Source organism: Meriones unguiculatus, chromosome 2 (assembly GCF_030254825.1).
Source record: "Meriones unguiculatus strain TT.TT164.6M chromosome 2, Bangor_MerUng_6.1, whole genome shotgun sequence".
Classification (NCBI taxonomy): Eukaryota; Metazoa; Chordata; class Mammalia; order Rodentia; family Muridae; genus Meriones; species Meriones unguiculatus.
Genome location: NC_083350.1, coordinates 62,443,672 through 62,467,920, shown reverse-complemented (window position 1 = coordinate 62,467,920; position 24,249 = coordinate 62,443,672). Strand labels below are relative to the sequence as shown.

The following is a 24,249-nucleotide window of genomic DNA, read 5'->3' as shown; positions in this document are numbered from 1 at the left end:
CAAGTAATTACAGAATTATAAAGCTGCTTACTGGCTGGTTGTTGCTTCATACAAACAGACACTCCAAGTCTCTAGGTGAAGGACTAAGCCTGGCTTTGTTGAGAGAGGACAAACAGGTTGCATGAACTAAACCAGCATCCTTTCTGTCACACTTGTATGGTATATCGTGAGCTGTCAGAATTCTACCAAATGATGCATGGAAACATCAACCTGTCTCCACCCTTTCTGAGGCAGTTCTAGAGGTTGTTTATAAAATCTGATTTCTCAAACCCCTGGGACAAGTTAAATACTTCCTGATTTATGGATCTCTGAGAAATCTCATATTTTACCACCAATTAGCAGCCAGGAATTTGTCTTAAAATATGTGGAAAATTTGGGGATTAAGTTATACATCCAAGGTCTTACCTAAAAATAGGGTACATGAAATGCTGCCTCAAACAAACAAACAAACAACAAGACCACCAGCACCAGAGAGAGCTGCAGGGGTAGGGAGGAATTGCTTATTAAGAACTTTACATGAAAACACGAAGACCCAACGTTAATCATTAGAACCTTTGTGATATGTCTGTCTGTGTTGGCATGCACTGTGGTCCCAGTGCTGGGGAGACAGAGACAGGAGGATTCCTTGTGAGGAGGCTTGCTGGCCAATCATCCTGGCTTACTTATTTAGGTGAGCTTTGAGCCTGTAAGTCACTCTGTCTCAGAGAGGGTAGGTGCTGGCTGAAGTGGGGCTGGGGAGAGACTGCTCAGTGGGTAAGGGTGCTTGCTGTATAGTACATGAGTACTTGAATTCAGATCCCAGCACTTATATAAAAAGTATGGAAGCATGCAAGTCTGTAAAGCATGTGCTCAGGTAGGGGTGAGGCTGGGGAAGACAAAGGTGTTACTGGGGGTTGCTACCTACCAGCCTAGCCTGACCCCATTTTCAACAAAAGACACTATCTCAAAGGAATAAGTTGGAGAGTGATGAAGCAGGGTACTCTACATCCTCTGCTGGCTTCTGTATACACAGACACACAGACACACACACACACACACACACTACCATAAAACCAAACAAGCTGTATCTTCTGACCTTCATGCATGCATTTGTGTATACACAAGCACACCAGCAGAGAGACAGAGAGACAGAGACATACACAGAGACAGAAAGACAAGGAACACATGAACAAGGAGCTCCCTGAGCTTCAGCCCGTCTCTGATTTGGACATGTCTAGCTCCTAGCATAAATGGCAAGCCCAGCGTTGAGAACTCCCTAGAGAGGGGATCCCCACTCAGGTCCCAGAATGGCTGCTAGGTCATGCACGCAAGACCTAATCTGACGCAGTTGAGAACAGTTGAGAATGGGAGCTAATACTGGTGCAACATCAGAAGGTACTTCAGAACCCACAGGTGAACCCAATCTGCTCAATTATCTGCAAACAAACAAAGCAGGAAGGAGTCTCATTTATAGAATTCAACCCTCAGAATCTTGCTATAGAGTTAAGATATACAGGTGCAATGCAAAACGGCTTGTCACAGAGAGTTAGGGAGGTTTTAATGCAAGGAAGGAAGATAATGAAAAGAACTACAGAAGGGACTTGGATGATGTCACCATCAGGCAGAGATTAAAGCAGCTATTGTGAATGTGTTCCAAGAGTAAGGGCAAACATATCTCTGCTACAAGTTATTCTTGGAAATACTTGATCTATATGATGAGCTATATTAGAATTCATTCCCCACATATTACAGTGGAATGACAAAGTAAGGCTTTTTACTAGTAGGACTGAAAAAAAGATTAATGGAAAATATGCTTGAAACAACTAAAAAGACAAGCCTTTGTGAAGATGTAAAGAAAAGCCAAATAGAAATACACATAACTGAAACATGGGAAAAAATAATGAATCCATTGGATGAGCCAAGCAGCCTACTTGAAATGAGAGGGGGCAGTGAGCAGTGAGGCCATTGGAAACGAAGTGTTAGGAAGAAAAAAAAAAGATGTCTTAAAAATCCTTGGAATATACCCAAATCCCTAGCAATTGTGTCAGTGGAGTCCCAGTAAAATAGAAAGATAGGTTGAGAATGTGTTGTCAAAGTCAAATCATGTCGTGCTCATATTAGCAAGCATGCAGAGCACTGGGGGCTGATACTGGCATCCTGTCTTCAGACATGGTTTATCACTGATTGTCACTTGTTATGTAAGAGCACAGAGAGCGCCAGGCAAGGTGGCCTCTGCCCACCAAGAACACTAGTCATCAGGACAGACTGGCCACAGGCGGACAATTAGTTACAGTAACCATGGAGCTACCGTTGAGAATGTGAATGGAGAGAGTTAAGTAGGGAAACACTGAAAGCCGAGTGTCTGTTCCCACCACCATGGCGGGGAGTACGCTGGCAGCCCACCTCTTGGTCTTGGTAAGTAAGTTGTTCATGCTTTTCGCACATCTCTGAGCTACCCTTTGGGTGCAGATGCTTTTGTGAATGGAGCTTTCAAGCTTCCTGGGTTAGAAAGTACTGTGTTTTCAGTATGAAAAGCAAGAAGCATGGATGCCTATACTTGGCACACCTGTGTCCTTGGTGTGTTCTCCCCAGTCTACACCTCCTTTAGTCTTTCTGATGTCACCTTATGTTCCTGTTTTTCTGACCTCCTTGTCATTTTATTGGAAAAAAAAAATCCTTTATATTTAGCACGTTGGAATTACAGCCTCTAAACTTTTAGCATTCAGCTATGACAGATTTTCCCTTTCTAAAGCAGAAGCAGGGCTCTGTGATATCCTTTTAGTAATTGCTTCATAATCTCATGAGCACTAAGTCTATTATTCTCTTTTTGTTTGTTCTGAACATTTCCACTAGTCGAGAATATCTAGACAAAAGAGAGGAGCAAAGACAAGCGAGAGAAGAAAGGTGCGTATCCGTCTTCTTCACTTGCTAATGGTGTTACGTGACTTTGCACGGTTAAGCAAGCATGCCGCGTTCCTTGATGCAGTCACTTCACCTGAGGCACCTTGGCATTGCACGTCTGGCTTTCGCAAACACCTGTCTCCTCACTTCATAGTTCAAGAAAACTCTGGATTTATGATAGAAACAACAACTGACTGAAATCAGGGGTGGAAAGAGGCATAGAGAGGCCATCATGGCAACATCTATGCTCCAAAACCCTTTTCCAAATGGGCACGTTATCACCACCGTTTTTCCGTATGTTAGGTCTTGCCACGTGTCACAGTGATGGAGATGTTTGGGAAACTTCATCACTGAATGATTTTTGTCATTGTGTGAATATCCTAGTTGAGCACTTAGACAACAGCAGGCATTAACTGCTCAGGGACTGTCATGCCATAAGTAATCCAGAACTGACCCGGACATCGTGATGCCTGCATCAGCCACACTTGTACCAGTGCTCTTGACCCTGGACTAGCTCTTACATAGTTCTTACTATGTACTTCCAGGTCACTCAGTCCACGGTAATTCAGTCAACCGATACTGTCCCCGGTGTCCGCAAGACCTTCCAGTTTTATAACCGATCCCTTCCCTCCCTCCTGAACTGCTCTCCTGGCCTGCATGGAGGGAGCCATTCCCAAGTAGCCCCTTCAGAGTTTGGCACACACAGTGGTCACTTATGAATAGGCTATCGAAGAAAGTGGGTAAAGGCACTTGCTGCCGAGGCTGAGAAGCCGAGTTTGATCCCCGGACACACACAAAGGAGAGAGAAACCAACTTCTGCAAGCTGTCCTCCGACTCCCATATCTCCATGTGCACACCATTCAACAGGCGCGCTCACGCGCACACACACACACAAATGCATATGCATGCATGCACACACACTGTAGTTAAAAAAATAATAAATGGCCTAACATGATGATAGCTTCAAGATGAAAACTCAGTCCATTAATCTCTTTTTTTAAGTTTAACTTTCTCATGTGTGTGAGTGTTTTGCCTGCGTGTATACCTGTGCACCGTGTGCATGCCTGGCACCCTTGGAGGCTAGAAGGGGATGTCAGATCCCCTAAGACTGGAGGTCCAGACTTGTTAGCTGCCGTTTAGGGGCAGAGACTAGAACCTTGGTTCTCTGGAAGAGCAGCCAGTGCTCTTAACTGCTGAGTCACATCTCCAGCCTGAGTTCATTAATTTAACTTCATTACAAACTGTATTAATTCATATATCCAGTTTGTGATCGTTTGAGGTAAACAAAGGACACCTGGAAATCCACAGGCAAAAGTTTTTACCCCTTGCCTCCCACTGCCTGCAGTTACTGACTCTGCCACCAGATGGCGATATAGTATGAAGACAGGAATGGGCTCCCTTCACGCCTTTTGTGCTGGAGCCTAGAGGGAGCCTAACCATTTGTATTGTGCCAATATGATGTGGAATTGTGCTAATGTTTTAGACACCATCAGCTAAATAGATCAGGACAGTCTGAGTCAGGCAACAGTGGAGACTGTCTGTGCTCAATTAAAAAATTAGATGCTTAAGTCAGCCTCATGAATAAAACATTGGTTTATTTCCAACATTCTATTAGATTATTGTCATCCTAATAACCAGCAGTGGACAGTAAATTCAGAGAGAAAGGTGCTGGTAAGAAAGAAGACACGTCCCTTCCTTTGATAAGTGACAGTTTCAGACAGTGAGAGGCATCTGCTCTTACTGAAATACTCTTGGTTTTTTGCCCGGGGTTAAGGAATTTCAAATTTTATATGTTTCGTTTTCTCTCCAGATTGTGTATTTTTGAGCTTCTGACAGTTGGCTGTCGGGCTATGTCTACCCAGGCAAGGCTGGGTGACTCCTGCAGGGAATGTTAGGTGCCGAGTCAAGGTCAGAGCTGGCTCAAGCTGAGCTGTTCTTTTTCCCCTTCTGGCTTCTGCTTATTCCTGGTATACTCATATTGAGGAGCTGTTATTCCCGTTCTCCCACTCCTGCTCTGCCCTTGGTCTCCTCTTCCGGGGCAGAACACCCCTCTACCTAGCATGTGGTCATCTCAGCAGGTGCAAGAGTGGGCCCTCCATGGCCTTGCTGTAGCCTTCTCCGACATGTTGCCTCTCAGTTTACATGAGGTTTAGTGAACAGAGTCCGGCATATCCCCACAGTCTGGGCTAGCTGGGTTTTTTTTTAGGTTTGGGTTTACTCGTTTGAAGACACGGGGGGTCACAGGAACAAAGTAACAGGGAATATTGGGGATACACTAGAAAACTGGAAGTTAGGCATGATGGTGGTTCAAGAGCCATGAGAAAGGATGCTGAGCGCTCCTGGGAGGCCCAGGAGATGTCGAAGAGCTTGGATTCAATGGGAGGGAGACCTGGGTAGGAGGACCAAAGGAAAAGTCATTGGTGAGTAGGGCTGGCTCATACAGGATGTGTAGAGCTCAATTAAGAGAGACTGAGCTGAAATTCTAGTCCTGCCCTGGGTACCCTGTGGGTGTCAGAGTTCATTCCAAAAGTTTATTTACACCACCACCCCCTGCCACGCACCGTGAGCTGCATGAGGGTGGGATATTTTTCTTGTTTATTATTAATTCCTTACTGCCTGTTACAGTCCACAGCACATGACAGGCACTTGACAAATGTTCACTAAACAAACGAAAAGATGAATGAATAAGTAAAGGCGGGAGGCATAGCAAAGGGAAATGGGGAGGCTTGATGGAGCAGAGGTGAGAGGTCGAATGTTGGACTTGGGCACCACAGACATGGCTCCGGGCTTTGTGTGGCAACCTCGTTGTGGTCTTATGGTTGGTGTTGCTTCCAAAGGCATCAGGGACACATGACAGTCATCTCATGAGCTGGTGACTCCCCAGACTGATTACGTTTGGGTCCCTAAGTGCGTGGCTTTAAGACTCACTTTGTTATGATAAGGTGTGGCTTCCTTCCCAGGAGGCTGGAAGTTCCTGTGTGTCCGGAGGGTCAAGCTGTGACATTTCTCACTACTATGAGCTGTGACCCTCATCTCTCCAATCATTGCAAACGCTGCGGGCGTTCTTCCAAGAAAATAATGCTCCTGACCACCACGGCCATCACCCTTATTAAATTAAAGATTGTGTAAGTTGGGGCTGGAAAGATGGCTCAGTGGTTTAAAGTACTTGTCACTTTCATAGAAGACCCAGGTTTGGTTCCTAGCATCCACATGATGGCTCACATCATCTATAACTCAAACTTTCCTCTCTGACCCCACCCCCTCAGCCTAGACACCAGGAACACATGTAGCTCATGTCTACGCACATAGGCAAATACTCATAAACCTAAAGTAAATCTTAAAAATTTATTTAAAGAGGGTATATGTGTACACTTAGCATATACTTAATCAGTATAGCCATTTCAGTGTATGGCTCAGTCATGTGAGGTGTATTCACATTGTTGTACAACCAGAAATCTCCTTGTATAAACCGAAACTGTAACCCTGGTAGCCAGTATTAGTATCCCCAGCCTTGCTCTCCTGTTGTCCCGTAAAGAGCCTCATTCCATGCGACAATTCTAGTTAAGTCTTCTGCCTCCTTCCCTGTGCCATGGATCTTTGGTGATGGCCTCTATGAAACCTGTACACACACAAGAACAGTCTTTGTGAACATCTGTCAGTCTCTTGGTAGAGAAACTGATCTGAACCCACTGACTGGCAGCCCCTGGCTGCCCACGGAGTATGGTGTGGAAGACCAAGACTGGGGATGGACCAGATAAGGTGAAAGGCCCAAATGGGTTGGCAGGAGCGTGTATAGGGCAAGATGTGGCTTTCTAGGGGGGAGCCACTGTTTTTGTTGTTGTTTGTTTTTTCTAAGAGAGGCCTTTCCTGTAAGAATATGATTGGGACTCTGGGTTTTCTCCTCTGGGATTCTGGGCAATCTGCTAATTACCATTAGCAGGGCAGTCAGAATAAAGTCTTTCTGAGCACAGCTCTGCCCTCTCTCTCTGAGGCAGCTCTCTCAGTACCAAGCATTGGGTGTTAGTATGCACATCCAGTGCTGGTTCTTGCCAGGAAAGCAGCTCACTGGCCAGTGAGATGGGGTACACGCAGCCCTAGGCCTCCTGACTGCAGGTGGGCTTCTGCAGGTGGGGGGAGGTGCTGGCAGCTTCCGCCCTGCATGCTTTGCCTGCTTCCCATCAGCAGACATGGGCAAGGCGCTGAGGGAAAGAACAAAGGATGATGCTCTCCCTGATCTCCCAAATCGTATTATCTGCTTGTTGAAAACAGACATACACATGTGAAGAGCTGACTAAATATGCCAGGCAGTAAATGTAAAATGCCATCGGAGCTGAATGGGCTACATATCCGACATGAGTTCAGAGGCAAGGCTGAGATTACTTGCAGCTGTGTTGGTCTGAGCCAGCTTCACAGCGGAAGAAGTCCATGCTGGCATAGCCGGAAGGGCAGCCTGCCTCTGTGTGTGTGTGAGTGTGAGTCTGTGTGTGTGTGTGTGTGTGTGCGTGCGTTGGAGAGAAGTGGGTGAAGGTGACAGAGTTGACCACACACTCCTAAACGGAGTTCCCGTTTCTTTGTGTGCACATGTGCCCTTGTGGGCAGGTCAGCGGTCAGCCTCAATGATGTTTCTTAGCGCTGTTCACCTTGGTTTTTGAGACAGCGTCTCTGCCCCAGTATGCTCGGCTGGCTGATCAGCAAGCCTCAGGGGTCTGCTCGTCTCTGACTTCCCAGCACCGAGATTACAAGGACGTGGCACCCTATCTGGCTGTTATACGTGGATGCCAGGGGGTCAAGCTCAGCTCTTAGTACTGGTAGGGAATGCACTTGACCAACCAACCCAGCTGCAGTCGCGTGGTATTTGATTACTTTAAAGACTTTAACTATGCCCTCTGCCTTTGTCATCCTGGTGAATGAGGAGTGTCACGTCCTGGTGGCCGGCAGAGGTGTTGTCTGTGAGGAAGCCCTAAGTCAGGGCACGGGCACAGAGGGATGGGTTTTGCATAAGCTGCAGCCCAGCCCGAGATGCTGGAGACCTGCCCCAGCCTAGCTCATGCATTATTTCTGTGTAGACATCTGGAAGAGGCACATATTTCAAAGTTATTTTGGTCTGATCTATAAAGTGCACTATGAGGAAGATGATTGGTAGCTGTTCTTAATAAACAGTTAGTGGGTTCTGCCTGCCTGCAATGCAAAACAGATGTATCTTTGTTCTTTTTAAACTGACTTTGATGAATAAACTGTATGTGACGTCAGGTCCAAGCTATTGGATGTCTGGGTCCTGCTCAGAAATATTTTAGAATATAAAAAAGTTTCCATGGGCTATGCTGGGAGAACAAAGTGAATCCCAGCTGCATTGCTGTTAGCACTGAAGCAGGTTCAGGAATTCCGAGAGGCTTCCGTCCAAGCAGCCCCCTTTTGGTATTTGGGGGCACTGTTTCTCTCTGCCACACCAAGAAACCCTCCCATTTCACAGCTGTGAACTCCACAGGGGTTCAGTTCTCAGCTGTCCCTGCCAGAGCCCTTTGCGGGTTATTATTTGCTAGTTTATTATTGTTAGTGTTTGTAGAACTGTGTCCTGAAAGGGGAATGAAGATCCTGCAGCAGTGAGCCGGGATCCGTTTTTGTGTGATGTTGCCATTTGTCCTCACTTGCTTGCTTATGAATGATGCAGGGTTCTTAATCACTAGCATCTTGGCTTTGCTGTGTGCTTTTGGCAGGCTGACCCTCCAGTCAGCCCTGCACTCTGCCCCATGCATCAGGAAACCAGCTCAATTTGCAGGTGTTTCGTCCATAAACAAGCGTCAGCCACGGGCTCCTCTTTCTTTTTACGGAAACCCTTTGGAATTTAACTTTCAGATACAAATACTTGGAACAGTTGGCAGCCGAGACGCACGAGAAGGAGCTGAGAAGCCGGAGTGTGAGCCGGGGCAGAGCTGACCTCTCCTTGGACCTGAGCTTGCCAGCAGCCCCTGCCTCACCTTCCCCGTCAAGCCAGACTCCTTCATCTGCAGACTCACAGGAGGCTCTCACAGTGCCCCCATCCCCGCCCACGCTTCAGTATCCCCAAGGTGAGTGCTGGGAGAATGGTGGGAAAGCTGACTGTCAGCACCAAACAGGCTTTCACAGGAGTCCAGCATGATACCAACATAGTACCAGGTAGTTAGTACTTCATGGTTTGGCTCTACCCAGCAAGGTGACCACTTTGGAATCTTCTTACCAAAAGCATGGTCTCATTTTAATTTGATGGGAATGGAACAAAATTAGAATATAGTAACAATAGATGAAAAATAATTTTTAACAAGTGAAAATTGCTGGCATGTAGCCCCCTCCCCGCCGTGTGTGTGTGTGTGTGTGTGTGTGTGTGTTTACACATGCCTGTACGTCCACAAGCTTAAGTAAAGAGACAGGCAGCTTCTTCTCCCTGGAAAAAACTTGTTTTCTCAGGGTTTTTATTTGTTTTTTGAAAATAAAAATTAAAAAACAAAGCAAAACACAACCTGGCAATATTGTTCATTTGTAGCCTTGAACCACAGCTTTCTTCCTGTCTGTTCTGTGCATTGCACTAGGGCTTTTTTTTTTTTTTTTTTTTTTTTCATGCTAATACAGAGCATGACTCCCAGCACTGGCACTTTGCACAATGTGTTCCCAGCGCCACCAGCCCTGCTGGGTTTCGCTGAGCGCTGAGGCTTGCAGCCTGATGCAATGGAGCCAGCCGAAGGCAGCTGAGGTACTAAGCTTTCAGCTCTGGGAGGGTTGGCTCACCATCACCCACAGCATCCTCCAGGCAAGGCCAGGCTCACTGACCTCAGCAGTACTGGGTGCAATGGAAAGACTGTCTCTCCAACTTTCTGCTGGCTCTCCCAGCCTCAGGGTCCACTGGGCAGGAGCAGGCTGACTGCCCCCCCCCAGCTCCTAGTTTTGCCTTATATTTAGTTATTCCTGGTTCCTGACCCCATGGAAGATTGTCCCGGCAGATGGCTCAGTCACAGATGAGTAAGTCCAGTCTGAAAAATACCAAGACTGAGTATAAGAAGGCAGGCCATCCTGTGAGGACTGTGAGCTTTCCAAACACTGCCTTCAGATCATTGTGTTATCTGTGTTTGGTATTTCCATGGGCAGTATAGAAACTTGCCTCTGGCAAAGTTGTGGTTCCATGCTTAATGTCATTTTTTTCCTTCTGTGAGGGAGGATTAGTAGAGATGAAGGGGATGTTTGACTGAAATCAAGCACAATGCCAGGCTTAAAACCCTGTGTGTGTGTGTGTGTGTGTGTGTGTGTGTGTGTATGTGTATGTGTGTATGTATCTAAATTTATGTACATCGATAAAACATCAAGTGCTGTTGCTGGCATGTCCCTGGGGGGGTATGAGTGTGTCTTTTAGGATGTAGGTGGGTGTGTCTCCTACACTGATTAATTGTAATCTAAGACAATGGGACCACAATGCATTCTGACTTCCTTGTTCTCATGTATAACTGAGTTTTAGATTGGAAATGAGGGTCTGGGGAGATGGCTGTCAGTAAAGTGTTTGCTGTGAAAACACAACAACCCTGAGTTTAGAACCCCAGTATGCACGAAAAAGTCAGATGTAATGGTTACACCTATACCCACAGTGTTGGGGGAGGTAGAGACAGACAGGTTCCTGGAGCCTCTAGCCAGCCAGCCCAGCCAAATGCTGAGCTCCATATTCAGCAGTAAATCCTGCTTCAAAATTCAAATGTAAAAGTGATCAAGGAAGACATCCAACATTGGCCACCCCCCCCACTTACATACAAACATACAAAGTTGTGCCTGTGATTATACATGAATTAGGAATGATAACAGTCTAGAAAGAATTCCATAAGAGAAAGATTGTTTATAAGAACTGCTGGGAGTTTCCTGCTGCTTTGGGGAATCTTTATGACAGAACTCCCAAGCTGAGGTAACAAAGGTTTAGCCCCTCCTGCCTTATTACTGTTCTTTGAAATACGCCAGAGCCTTCTATTACCAGTCTCTTCTTACTACCAGGTCCCAGTTTCAAATTTCCAAAGTAACTTTTTGCCTACCCCTAATATTTACAATGTCCCAACATCTGGAGGAAGAATAGCACACATAACCAAACATCCAGATGTTTGTCTTGCACCAAACACCTGGCACTGTTGTGTTCTACTTGTGCCAAGGGCTGACACGCTTTTTCATCCTTGGTCATTGCTGGATCATATGACCACAGTGTGCTTCACAGCTCTGTCATATTCTGCCTCTTCCTTTCCCAGCACTCTGCTCCTGTTAAATATCTGGTCACGTGTTTGGTTAAGAGCAGAGACAGCTTCATCTGTAGTTTCCTGAGGATCCAATGCAAGGGAAGATTCATGTTGGCTATCACTGATAGGCCTGGGAAAAGTCCATGATAGAGATGCACCCCATTATTTGAAAAGTCACAGTGGAACATGCTTTGTGTTGTGGCTCTAGTGTATGCCGTACCTTCAGTTTGCCTACCTTTTCCCAATATTTGCACAATATTTGCACAGCATTTCATAATTATACTGGTAAGAAAGGGGAAAAATTAGTATTTGTTGCAAACGTATGGATACTGCAAGAGATAGGTCACTTTGTGGCTACTTTTACTATGTTTGGCTTTAGCTTTTTGAAGCAGGGCCTCATGTAGGGTAGGTAGGTCTCAAGCCTCCCTACATAGCAAAGAATGGCCTTGATTTCCTGATCTTCTTGTCTCCACCTGAAGTGGCTGTTGCATGCATGGTCAAATCCAGCTTTCAATTACTGGCTTGGATTCTGGAGACCTTTTAAAAGCATAAGAGCCACATATGATGGCACAGACTTATAATCCCAAATACAGGAGAGGCAGAAGCAAGAGTATCAAAAGTTCAAAGCTAGTCTTGGCAGCATACTATGATCAAGGGCTATATAAAGCCCTGCCTCAAAGATACCAAAACAAAAGAGAGATAGGAAAGCACTGGAATTCCTTTTCATTCCCCTTGTAAAATACACACTTGAGAAGGGAAGACCTATTGGTTAAATATTAATAGCATTATGTATCATTCAGTGAGTTCTTCAGTCAAAATCAGTCTCAGCTAAATATGCTGTAACTATTCTGTAGATGATGCCACTGCCCTCTATCCTCAAGCCAGTGTATGCTGAAATTGTTTTTCCATCTGGCCCTTTTGCAGCTCACAGCAGATGTGTGTCCCCAAACTGCCTAGTCTTGGTTGTCATGGTCTGGGTATTTTTCCTCTTGTGTCAAACTTGCAAACCCAAGTGAGGTGATGACATCTATATGTACTCTTACTGGCACCATGCTGTAGTTAACTCAACCAGCCCGAGCTTTTGGTAAACATGGCAAAGCATCTCTCTTTAGTCATTGTTTTGATAGGCTGGTGTATTTCTGAGACCTGAGGGCTTGCATCGGAGTATGTGATAAGTTTATTTCCTGTTATTAGTCTGATGAAACCCACAGATGACTTAGAATCAACACTATTCTCACTGTTCCTTTTAGGATGAAAGTCTTTGATCTGATTTTTTTTTTTTTAAGTTTTAGAGAGACTTGAAAGGAATAGCATGCATACCTGAGAGTAAAAAGTCAGTAGAGTCAAGTGTGGTGCTTACACTCAGTTTTCAACTTGATGGGATCTAGAACCATCTATGGGACAGGCCTCTTCGAGTATCTCTGAGGGATCGTATGCATTAGGATGCCTTAACTTACAGTGGGAAGATCCACCTAGTGTGAGTGATACTATGCCACAGACTTTGGTCCTGAACTCAATAAAAGAGAAACAGAAAGCTGGACCTACCCTTCACTTCTCCCTGGTATAACTGTGGCTGGTGTGTGTGGCCTCGGATCCTGCCACCATGATTTCCCTAACACAATGGACTTCACTCTCAAACTGTGAGCCAAAAAAGCCCTCCCTTCCTTAAGTTGCTTGTGTCAGGCTTTTTGTCACAATGAGACAAGTAACTATCACACAAAGCCGTATCGCTGAATGAGTCACATCCTTGGAAGGCATTTCGTGGAAACAACATAAAGCAAAACTATTGTCCCTAAAGCCAGCTATTGGTGGCAGTCCCCTTGATGTATCCAGGCTTGATTACCCTTTCTGGGGTATGGGAAATGTGCTCCCACCATGCTCTTTTCCTCAAACACATAAGACCCTCCTGAGGCCAGATGGAGAGAAATTACTTTCTCACTGGAGGCTACTGTCAGAAGCTACTCTTCTCAGTGGAAGGAAGCATTTTATCCACAAGCCTTACTAGGGGAAAGTAGTGAAGACTGGGTCACCTCTGTTGTTTCTCACATATGCTCACTGAGATAAGACCGCAGAGGGTGCACCTGGAAATCTGGGCATACAACATAAAATGTATGTCAATAAAAATATTTTCAGCAACAGAGTTTTTCCTGCTACCAATAATTGGGCTTTAAGGTATTTCCAAAGCACTTACAGACTCTGAGGATATGAGATATGGCTAATCCGATTGCATATTCACCTGCGACCATTCGTTGAAATGACTGACAGTGGCTTACTGATACTCCTTCACTTGGGTCCAGGCATTTAAAGTGCTGGGAGTAAGAAAATTCCTCCAGCCCGTGGTTTCTGACACCTGGAAATAAAGTGTAAACATTCAGTTCTGTCGTGAAATGTCCAATCCATTTGAATGAGTGATCGTTTTTCACAAAGGCATCCATCCATCATCCTGTCTGCAGTCATCATTACTACCGATTAGCGTCACGGTCATCTTTTCTGTTGTGTGCTGTGTGAGTCTCCTTCAGGCTATAGGTACTGTCCTAGTTTACCTCATCTATGCAGCATGAGGTAGAAACATCTGCTGCCGCTTCCACCTGGCCTACCAGCTGTGGGGCAGTGCCAGCATCAGCCTCATACTTGCTGGCTGGTGAGCATGAAATTGTTGGATACCTTCAGCCCAGTGTTGTATTAATTGGCTAGAAGCTTGATTCCTGTGGCTGTGGGACTCAGGGCTGGCTGTGATTCCCCCTCATTCCTCAGGTGCCTAAAGCTACTTGATGCCATTTTGTTTCCTTTGACCAAATCCTTCAGGAGCTCCATCGAAGGCCGGGGCTCTGTTTCCTCTATTGTAGACCCTCACTTGGAAGTCTTTGCACCTACGTGGAGTTTACTGGGAAAGGCGAAATTGTTCGCAGTCACTTGTTGGAGAGGTTGATCGCTGTTCACCATGTTTTTCTTCTGCCATATTTTTCTCTTTGAGGTTTACTTCTTTTTCTTTCATATGTGTGAATGCTTTGCATGAATGTGTGCATGTGTAATATATGCCTGCAGGGCCTACAGAGCCCACATAGGGGAGTGGATTCTCTGAGCTGGAACTCCAGACAGCTGTAAAGTACCATGTGGGTGCTGGGAATTGAACCCAGCTCCTCTGCAAGAGCAGCGAGTGCTCTGAACCACCGAGCCATTTCTCCAGCCCCTTCGTGTGCCATATTTTTGGGCACACTGAAGTTTTGACTCTTTTGAAGTAGGTTATAAATCCTAAGTAAAGAGAAAGCACAAAACAACTTTGGGGAAACCGGTGAAGTGGGCACTTTCTGATCAACTCGGTGACCTCATAGAAACTGTTGTTTAAAACCGTGGAAGCTCTGAACTTTCCCTGTGTGACGAGGTGGGCTGCAACAACTTCAGAGATGCAGGAAGAAAGCAGAGAACTCCGAGGTCGGAGATGAGAACTTCATGCCTAGAGCAACAGAGGTAGCCAGAGAATCTTTGCTTGTGCCATTTTTCCCCATCCCTGGTTCCCATGGGTTAGTGGCACCTAGACATGTAACTGTGAGAAACCTGAAGAGGGAAGCTCAGAGCTTAGGGGCAGTAGGCATGTCTTTCCTTCATCCCAGACACACAAGATGGCGGACAGTGAAATGAATATTCCCAGTCATTCTCATGTTTCTATCCTTTTCCTCTTTCCCACTTCTGTTTCAGAAGAAGCGTTATCAGAGCTTCTGCTTGCCGGGCTGTAGAGACGTGGAATCCACAGGCAGTTGTTACTTAACATTGAAGGATAATGTTTTTAAACCAAACTTTACTATCAACTTTATATCCTAAGGTCTGCTTAGGGTAAGCAATAATAATAATAATAATAATAATAATAATATTAATAATTTGCTTGCTCTTATTTAATAAAGACAGTGTGAGGAGGAACATGAGGCCCTGATTACATTGGGCAGATACAAGGATATGAGTGCCTTTTATTCAAGGCAGGAACCTCAAGACTGATGCTTTCAGGTATAGTCATGAGGTTCTGTGAGCCAGGACGGTGAGGGTCTTTAGTCTTTCAGCCAATGGCCAAGACCTTCAAAGTAACAATAAGTGGAAATCTGAGGCCCCTCCTCCTGGCATCCTTCTCTGGCTCTCAGGACCTTAGTAGCTACAATGTTGTGTCCATCACTTCTCCTTTTCCTTGGGCATACCCTGCCCCATATAAACTGCCCTGCGTTTACACACAGTAATATAAAGGCTGAAGAAGAGCCGAGTAAGCATGCGTTGGCTTTACAGACTCTTACAATCCCTGAACTCAGGGATCCTGCAATGCAGTGGTGAGCCTGGGATAGACATGTGTCTTTTAAGACTTTCTGAACTGGAGCTTCTCTGAAAAGGCTGCCTTCACTCAGCAGAGACACTAGACGCTCCAGCAGCTATTTTTGATGCAACCTCTTTAAACCCTTCTGTGACTTCTAGATAATTCACAGAAGAAATGTGCTGTTTGCCTTCAGGGTCCTCTCCTTTTCTCACCATTTCCCCATCATCATGCCTTGTGTTTCTTGTAGCTGTGCTGCTATCTTCTCCCAGTTCCTCTGTGGTGGGGTTTTAAAGTTACTGCCAAGCCCACCCTTTTCACACTACCCTTTCATCCAACCCTCCCGTGCCCACTTCTGACTGCTCACGGCCACTGTGTGCTGAAAAATGTCCAGTCTGTGCCTCTACCCTTCTCCTTTTGGGTCCTGGGGCAAGTGTCTTCCACCTCCTCAGATACCTCCATCTGAAATTCCTTAAGACACTAAAACTTGCCAGGTGCCAGTCTGCGGACCTCCAGTGTGCAAGTGTCATGCATCAGTTGCCAATGTGCTATTTGGAGTATGACTAATCCATAGAAGTGAATGTGATCTGAGAGAGTCAGAGATTAGATGCGGGGACAGCACAGCCTATGAGTGCAAAGCCAGAACTTCATGTTGAGTTCCCCTGTTTCTAAGTGAGAAAATCTTGATGGTTGGAGCTAAATGTTACTTTTTAGAATGCATACATGTCTCTGTTCTTACATTAGTTTATGTGCACTGTATGCCTGTAAGTGTACACAGAAGCCAGAAAAGAACGTTGGATTCCCTGGAACTGGAGTTACAGAAGGTTTTGAACCACCGTGTGGGTGCTATGAACAAAACCTAAGTCCAAAAATAAATAAATAAATAAATAAATAAATAAATAAATAAACCCAGCCTAGTGCGGTTGACTGCTAAACCTTTGCTCCACCCCTGAAACATGCTACGTTTGTGAATCTTGCATAGCTAAGTTTGTACTCAACTAATGAAAGCATCCCTGTGAGCAGAGAGTCCATTTGGGGGTGATTTTATACTTTGGGAGGCATTTAGCAGTGTCTATGGACATCTTTTTTTTTTTTTTTTTTGGCATTGTGGGGGGGAGGGTATAGGTAGACTTAAGGCTCTCTAGTGAGAGGAAGCCAGAGGGCTACAAATCCTATAACACACAGGACTACTTCCCTTGACAAGGAATTGTTTGGCCCTAAATGCCCACAGTACTGGGGCAGAGAAAGCCTGCTTTAGATAAATCTTCGTGAGCAGCTCAGCGAGAGCTGGCCCAACACCAAAGGCAAAGTCTTAAGAATTTTCAAAGTTGTGAGTCTTTTCTCCTGGGACCTTTCTCAGATTTATGCGATTAAACCTCAAGTCTCAAGTCGATGGTGTTAGCTATTAGCTCTGAACTGGGGAGGTCCCTGGAATGTGCACTGTTTAAGCAGCTATTATAGAACTGGCTGGCCCAGCCCATGGTTTCATAAGACCTGCCTGAAAGCCAAGTTCTGGCAGAGACATCGAGACACCACCACAGACTGAAACTGATTGAAGCCACCCAGAGATTGATTGAATCTAGATGTTATAAGTGGACATTGGATTCCACTATTGGGGACATTGATGGAAGCAGCCACTGACACATCTGTGTCCACCGCACGCTGCTGAGTGTGTTTGGAAATATTACATATTTTGTCTTTGTGGTTCAGTCTCTTTCCACACGGTGGAACCTTTGTGTAACAGGTCATTCGGGCAGGTGTGTCTCGGTTAGAGGCCCCACACTGTTGTGGTGTGCTCTGCTTGTCAGTGAGGTCCTGTAGGAAGACCAAGTGGTCTAGACTCAGGAGAGACGTGTAGGCTGCTTATAGAGGTGTGGGGAGGTCCAGGAGCCATCAGAGGTGGTCAAACACCCTAAGGATGCATCAAGAGAAAGTAGGAAATGGTCCCACTGCTAGGCATGAAGGGCTGTGGTGAGCCATTGGTGCTAAGTAAAAGCTGTAAGCAAGGGTAGAAACGACAGGACTGAAAGGGTCCTGGCAACCTATGCCAGCCAGTCAGGTACATGGGGAATTGGTATACATCTCCTAGTGAGGTTGAGGGGGGCAGTCTCACAAAGGTGGGTGTTCCTGTATTCAGCTCACTGTGTAGTCTTGGGTGATTTGATTGCCCCCTCTAAAGATACTTTATCACCCCTTCTGTCAGGACATGCATCTTTATAGTATGGATGGAACAACTAATTGAGGTGACATTCATATGCTTCCTAGCATAACCTGTAGGTGGGAAGAATGCTTAATACAGGTTAACTTTCACTTTTTCTTCACTCTAGGCCAAGTGTGGCCCAACATGCTGCTGAGTTATTGGGGACCCATTGAGGAAGTGGTGTTGAGTTTTTTGGGGAACTGTCTCCTCTCTGCCTTTAGAATGCAGGAGGAGCCAGTGGCCATGCTGGGGTCGTTCCTTCCTTTTTCCTTCTCCATTGCTGTGATGTACATGATGTCATAGTCTTTGTATCTATGAGACCAGGAACAAAGTGCTCCCTTCATTTTCTGGTTTCTCATGTCCATGGAATCCCTAACCTCCCTTACCCCTGTAATATTTATTTCTCTGGTGCAAACAGATCCTTTGAAGGTCACTGATATGGGTCTGTGGGTAGAGAAGCCAGCTGCACAAACCTGATGACCTGAGTTTGATTCCTGGGATCCATGTATAAAGGTAGAAGGAGAGAAATGACTCCACAAAGTTGTCCTCAGACCTCCGTACTCTCTGTGACATGCATGCACATGCACACAGAAAGACACCAGTAGTAAATAAAACTAAAGGGAGAGATCTCTTGCGTGATGTCCAATGGCCTTGTGGTACCACGGACCCCTCTTTCCTGTTATTTCTTCACTTTGCATAAATGATACATCATCCCATCCTTTCAGTTTAAGGTTTCCCCCTCTTATATCCCCTTATAGCCACCTTGAAATCTGTTTTCAACCCTCAGAATCTGGTCAGCATGCTTCTGGCTAAACGTATTTTTTACTCTTTCCTAAGTGTGTCCTGGAGATGCTGAGCTGTGTCCATCTGCTCCCTTGGGCTGTGATCCAGCAAGACACATTCAGCTATGGACTCCTTGAATGTCTACGGCCCCTCCCTGCTATGTTTTCCTTTCACTCCTGCCTATGGCTTCTGCTGGAGAGAGTGAGGCTTCCTAGGACTTCTTTCAGCAGCCCCACCCACCCACACACATACATGCACATATTTTCAGATATAGACTGCATGTCCCCCTTCCAGCCAGGATGTGATGGCAAGTGCATGAGCCCTGGAGTCTCTGCCCTGGATGCCTGCTTTATTAAGAGCAGTGCCAGGGTCAGAGTGGGGTCCTGATGGATACATGCTAAAGAGGTAACACCCTACCTCTTCTGCCCAGCCACCTTGGCATAATGTCCCACTGTGATGTTCTGGACTTGTGTACGTGTATGAGTGTGCGCGTGTGCATGTGCATATTTGCAAGTTTTCTCTGCCTTATGTTTTGAGATAGACCCTCTCATGGAACCTGGAGCTTGCTGATTTGGCTAAGCTGACTAGCCAGATAGTTGTAGAGATCTATCCATCTCTTGTTTTCCCAGCGCTGGCTAACCAATGTGCAATGGTATGCCTGGCTTTTTATGTGGGTGCTGAAGGTATAAACTCAGATTCTCATGTTTGTGCAGCAAGAACTTTACTATCTGAGTCAGCCCCCTCTCTCAAGTCCTTTTTGGCACAGGGACTTATAGATCCCCATGAAAGCACCTTGCTACCCCTTCCCCAGGCACCCCCTTCCCAGAGCATCATGCTGTTGATATCAATACATGCATCACGTTGGTAGATGTTTGATATTGTATAGCAGGAGCTACATGGCTGGCATTGTGCTGTGCCCATGGGATAGGAGGACTCATGTGACTTATCATGAAGGATTTTAGGATCTCTTTCTCTCTGGCCCTGCACAGATAAAATTGGTGTCATAGTGCAGCTGCTTGGGCATCAGTGCTGATGTCATAACTGACACCACTGTTGGACTAGAGAAATGCTTGTTATCTACCAGTACTAGTAGGAGCTGGGTGGTAAAAACACCGTTTTCACCCCAGGTGCTGATGAAAACTTTTTTGCTTCTTGTAGACTACAGACTTCCATGCCTCCTCTGTTTCACAAGTCTCTGGGGTAGAGACCCTTCATAGAAAGAGTAACCCCAAAGAATGTCTGTGTGTTCGGAGGTGTTGATAGGAGAAATCCCAATTAGAGAGAATAAGAAAGGGAAGAAAGAACATTGCAGAATTTGTTATGGTTTCTCTGGGTTGTGGCAGGTGCCTCCTATAGCTTGACCAGGAGTGACAGGAACTTTGTGAGGCAACACTGCTTCTTGGACCAGATGGGGACTCTCAGGTGAAAGAAGAGAAAATGTGGCTCTTAAGGAACTTTTGTCCCAGCTGTGGCTGTCTTTAAGATGGCTAGAGAAGGTTCTACCATGAGCCTGCTGCTCCCTCCAGGTTTGCCTGCCCAGTGACCTCTTGTAGGTTCCTGTCCACACATGAGCCTGACCCTTGCAGACAGGGCTTTGTATCCTGGGTCCTTACTGGGAGATAAGCTTCCAAAGGCAGAGGGGTGATGAGGCTGGGCATCACTGTGGGTTTATTACATGCCCACAGGAACATGCTTCTATTCCTGTTTTCTGCTTCAATTCTTTTTAATTAATTACTTATATATATGTATGAGTGCTCTATCTGCATGTCTGCCTGCATGACAGAAGATGGCATCAAATCCCATCATAGATGGTTATGAGTCACCGTATGTTTGCTGGGAATTGAACTCGGGACCTCTAGAAGAGCAGCCAGAGCTCTTAATGCCTGAGCCAACTCCCCAGCCTTGCTGCCCTTATTCTTAATCCTTTGCTTGCTTTGCTTCACCTGGATGGATATGACCAATACTTAATATGCCCATAAATTAATCAGGATGTCCCCACGTGCCACAGTTTTATAGTCAGACCCTATGGACACTGAGTCATGTGTGCCAGGCAGAAGGTGACTTTGAAAATAACTACTTCCATACAGATCATGGTAGAATCATCACACCCCACGGCCAGTATTTGGAATCACATATTAATAGGCCAGGCTCCATGCAGTTAGATGCTGGCATATTGTGGTGACATGGTGTTGTATCTTTCCAAGAGTGTGTGGCTCATCTAGAGCCAGCACATCTATTAATACATCTGTCCAGACAACTTTTGGCCAACCGGGGGCTCAGTTGCTGTCTGAGTCCTGTGGGTTAAATGGGATGACACAGCACAGGTTGTCCACATCAATGGCAGCCAGGCAGCCAGCAGCCATGCAGATTCCCTCTTCTTTTGCTGAGTCTCCAGGGGCTGGTGAGTTGTCCTGGCTCACCCTGCTAGGGACAGAGCCACTGGAAGACACCCTTGTCCAGGTCCCCCACATGCTTGCCATGAATGCCCAAGTGCATGCCACATGCTAGGCTGTTGCAAACACATTTTTGTTTTGATGTGGCTATTCTGAAGTCAGTGTGCATGGACACATATGCTTTCTGTCAGCCCCATCATGATACCACTATTGCTCATATTCCACTTTCGCCAGGCTTGTAAAGCACACAGAGGTTTGTCTCTCTCTGCTAAAGTCTGTATCATCAAATGAAAAAGAAATTAACATGGAGATCCTTCCACACCCAAAAGGACTTCTCCCAAGTCTGTACTCAGTCTTTTCCCACGAGCCATGGTTTTGCTTTTGAGGGAATGTGCATGGCATGTCTGTTCTGGCATATGAACTCAAAGGACTGTGGATTTTTGCTTCCTTCTGTTGCTATCAGCTCTGACATCGTTGTCTGGGGACAGTCTCTGGGCTCAGAAGCAGGCTCCTATGCTAGGTTAGAGACCCCAGGGATGACTGCATGACAGGGCCTCAGCCAGGCAAGAGAATGGTACACACTATTCCACCCTCAATTCCTGCCTGATGGCACTATGGGGTCCACACAGGGTGTGTTCTCCGGAGGCTAGAAAGTACCCAGAATAAGAAATGGCTACCACTCTTCCCTTTCTATCCTCCCTCCACCCTTTCCTTCCTTCATCTTTCTACCCACCTCCCTGCTCCATTCTCAGAAGAACACAGGGGATGGGGATGGGGAGCTGTCCCCAGTCACTCCTGGCAGAATGACTTGCTAAGAAACTGATGATGGTTGGGCCTCTGCCCAGTGAGAGCTGTTTTCCTCCTTGTGGTAAAGGCAGTGCTTGGCTCACAGGCAGGCTGAGAGGCCAGCCCTGCATACCCTGTGGCCAGCTCTCCACCACCCCCCAACCCCTGGCCCAAAGGCAGTATGCGAGGGGTGGGGAGAAAGACAGACAGAGAGAGAGAGAGAGAGAGAGAGAGAGAGAGAGAGAGAGAGAGAGAGAGAGATGCCTGGTCCACTTGTTCCTGTGGGATCTGGATAGGTTTCTTCCAGTTCCTGCCTGAATGCCTTCATCAACTTGAGTAGGTGTGTGTGTGTGTGTGTGTGTGTGTGTGTGTGTGTGCGTGCGCGCATGTGTGCACACATTCCCTAGGCAGAATTCTAGCACTGTATCCTTGTCCAGCCCAGAGAAATGGCTGTCAGGAGTGACCCTGCTTCATCTGGTTTATCCAGATGTCATTTGGCTGGAGGGCTTTGTATTATCAGTCATTTTGTTACTCGTCCAAAGTTCACAGCTGAGAACTTTGCTTAGCAAACCAGGCATGAGCCATTTTCCTGTACCCTGGAGCAGCACATGGCTGGGAACGTGAGCATTTTACCTTGCCACTTACCCCACGTTTTTAGTCCTCATTGGCTTACACGTAGGACGCTGGCCTGAGTGGTTCTTTCATTTACGTTTTTTTGTTTGTTTGTTTGTTTGTTTTTGTTTTTAAACAGAATCCCACCGTGTAGCCCAGGCTGATGTGGAGCTCAGTGTATAGCTAATCACCGATACTCACTGATCCTCTTGCCTTCACTTCCGAAGTGCTAGGATTACAGGCATAAGCCGTCATACCCAGCACTTATTTTTAATGTTTAACTTCGTGTATGTGAATGTTTAGCCTGCACATATATATGCGCACCACATGCATGCCTCTTGGATATCCTGAAACTGCGTTTACGAATGGTGTGAGCCACCATGTGGGCAGTGGGAATTGAATCCAGAGCAAGCACGTCTAACCCATCAAGCCATCTTTTCAGCCCAATTCTTTAAAAAATATTTTTTTAATGAAGCAGAGTTGGAGTTTATTAAGAAGGAGGGTTATAGACTTAAGCATAGGCTTGAAGGGAGAAGAAGGAAAGATGCTTATGAAAAGGACAACTGTATGAACAAGAGTAGGCACAGGCTTTTTAAGAGTGAGACGCCAAGCGATTCCCTAATGGGCTAACTTCACATTTGGGTAAGCAGTATCCGAGAAGCCAATCCTGGGGTACTGGTCTCTCTGGGCTAGCCTCCAAATGCCAGAAAACGTGAGGCTGCAGCTTGACAGTCAGTTTGATTTACTGTTTGATTGGCCTTGCATTCATTCCATGCTGCTGCAAAAGGAATGACTCAACACATCTCTACTGAGAATAGAACCTGCATATTTTCTTGCAGCTTCCTAGCACAGCTCAGCTGGGTTCCTGTGGCTAGCTGGGCCCTGATCAGGAGACCTGAGATGATGCCTCCTTCAGGCTCACTCAGTGTAACCTTGCACTTGTAGATCAGGTCCCAGTTCGTTACTGGCTGCCAGCCAGAGTGCACTGCAAGCTTCCAGAGGTGACCTATGTTCCTGCCACCTGGCCCTTTCCATCTGGAATGCCAGTGGTACATGTGGGATCCTCAGGTTTCTAAGGCCTCTGATATCCTTTTGTATTGCTGTTTGGACATCTCCAGTTTCAGAGGCTCACCTTACTCAAGCTGGCATGCCTGGCTCATCTCCACATTTTAACATTCACTCACCCACACAGTCTTGTTCATAGCAGCAGACAGTTCAATAACCACGAGTCAGCTATCTTGGGGCTACTTTTAGACTTCACCCAGAGGAATCAAACCCAATTCTTGTGTGACCCCTGTCCCCCAAAGAACTGTGTTATCAATATAATCTCTACTCTTGTCCTCATTAGTAAACAGTAAGGAAGACGAGCCTGAGCTGGAGGCGGATGCTGGGCAGGGTGCTGATGAAGCCAACCTGGATGTAGCGTCTGCCCACAGAGGAGTGGAGAGCCAAGAAGAGCCAGTCCTAGAGCTAGAGCCTGAAGAAAGAGCCTCACTGAGTGAAAAAGAGAGGCAAAACGAGGAGGTGAACGAGAGGGACAACTGCTCTGCCTCCAGCATCTCATCCTCCAGCAGCACCTTGGAGAGAGAAGAGAAGGAGGACAAGCTGTCTGAGGACAGGGCGACTGGTAAATGAAACCCCTCCTCCGTGTATCAAGGCCCTGCTGTGCCAGAGCCTGGCCAAGGCTACCCTTCAAGGTGACCTGTGGGAACAGAGCTGTGTCCTCTGTCCCCACACTGACAGCCAGCAGCGTCTCACGAGAACACAGGCTCTGTGTCCTCCTTCCGTGCTGCAGGATCTCTCACTCCCATAGGCTGTGGAGAGAGTCCAGATGATAGGAATGAGCTATGGAAAAAAACTACTAGTTTCCTTTTATGTTTGCTTGTTTGTTTCAATGTTGATAATACCAAATTTGGCCCTTTCCCAGTTCTCATTGAAGTCTAGAGACATGTCATGTTGTTATCTATTCCCATAGAAGATTAGTTTGAAATTTAGTATGTAAAACCAGAATGGCCAGAAACTGAATGAGTACTTGTAAAACAGCATGGCTCATAGTGCATGAAGGCAAAT

At 46.2% G+C, this 24,249-nt stretch overlaps 1 protein-coding gene across 8 annotated transcripts in view; it reads left to right on the top strand.

Annotated features, from left to right (window-relative positions):
* Positions 1-24,249, top strand: part of Fhod3 (formin homology 2 domain containing 3) — a 410,673-nt gene that overhangs the window by 338,829 nt on the left and 47,595 nt on the right. For 6 of the 8 annotated variants that reach the window (XM_060377581.1, XM_060377579.1, XM_060377576.1 and 3 more), the window contains 3 exons: positions 2,833-2,883; positions 8,734-8,945; positions 23,528-23,806. In XM_060377581.1, coding sequence (XP_060233564.1) covers positions 2,833-2,883; positions 8,734-8,945; positions 23,528-23,806 — 542 coding nt within the window. The remainder of the gene's footprint in view (positions 1-2,832; positions 2,884-8,733; positions 8,946-23,527; positions 23,807-24,249) is intronic. The other 2 variants (XM_060377577.1, XM_060377582.1) reach the window with 1 other exon arrangement.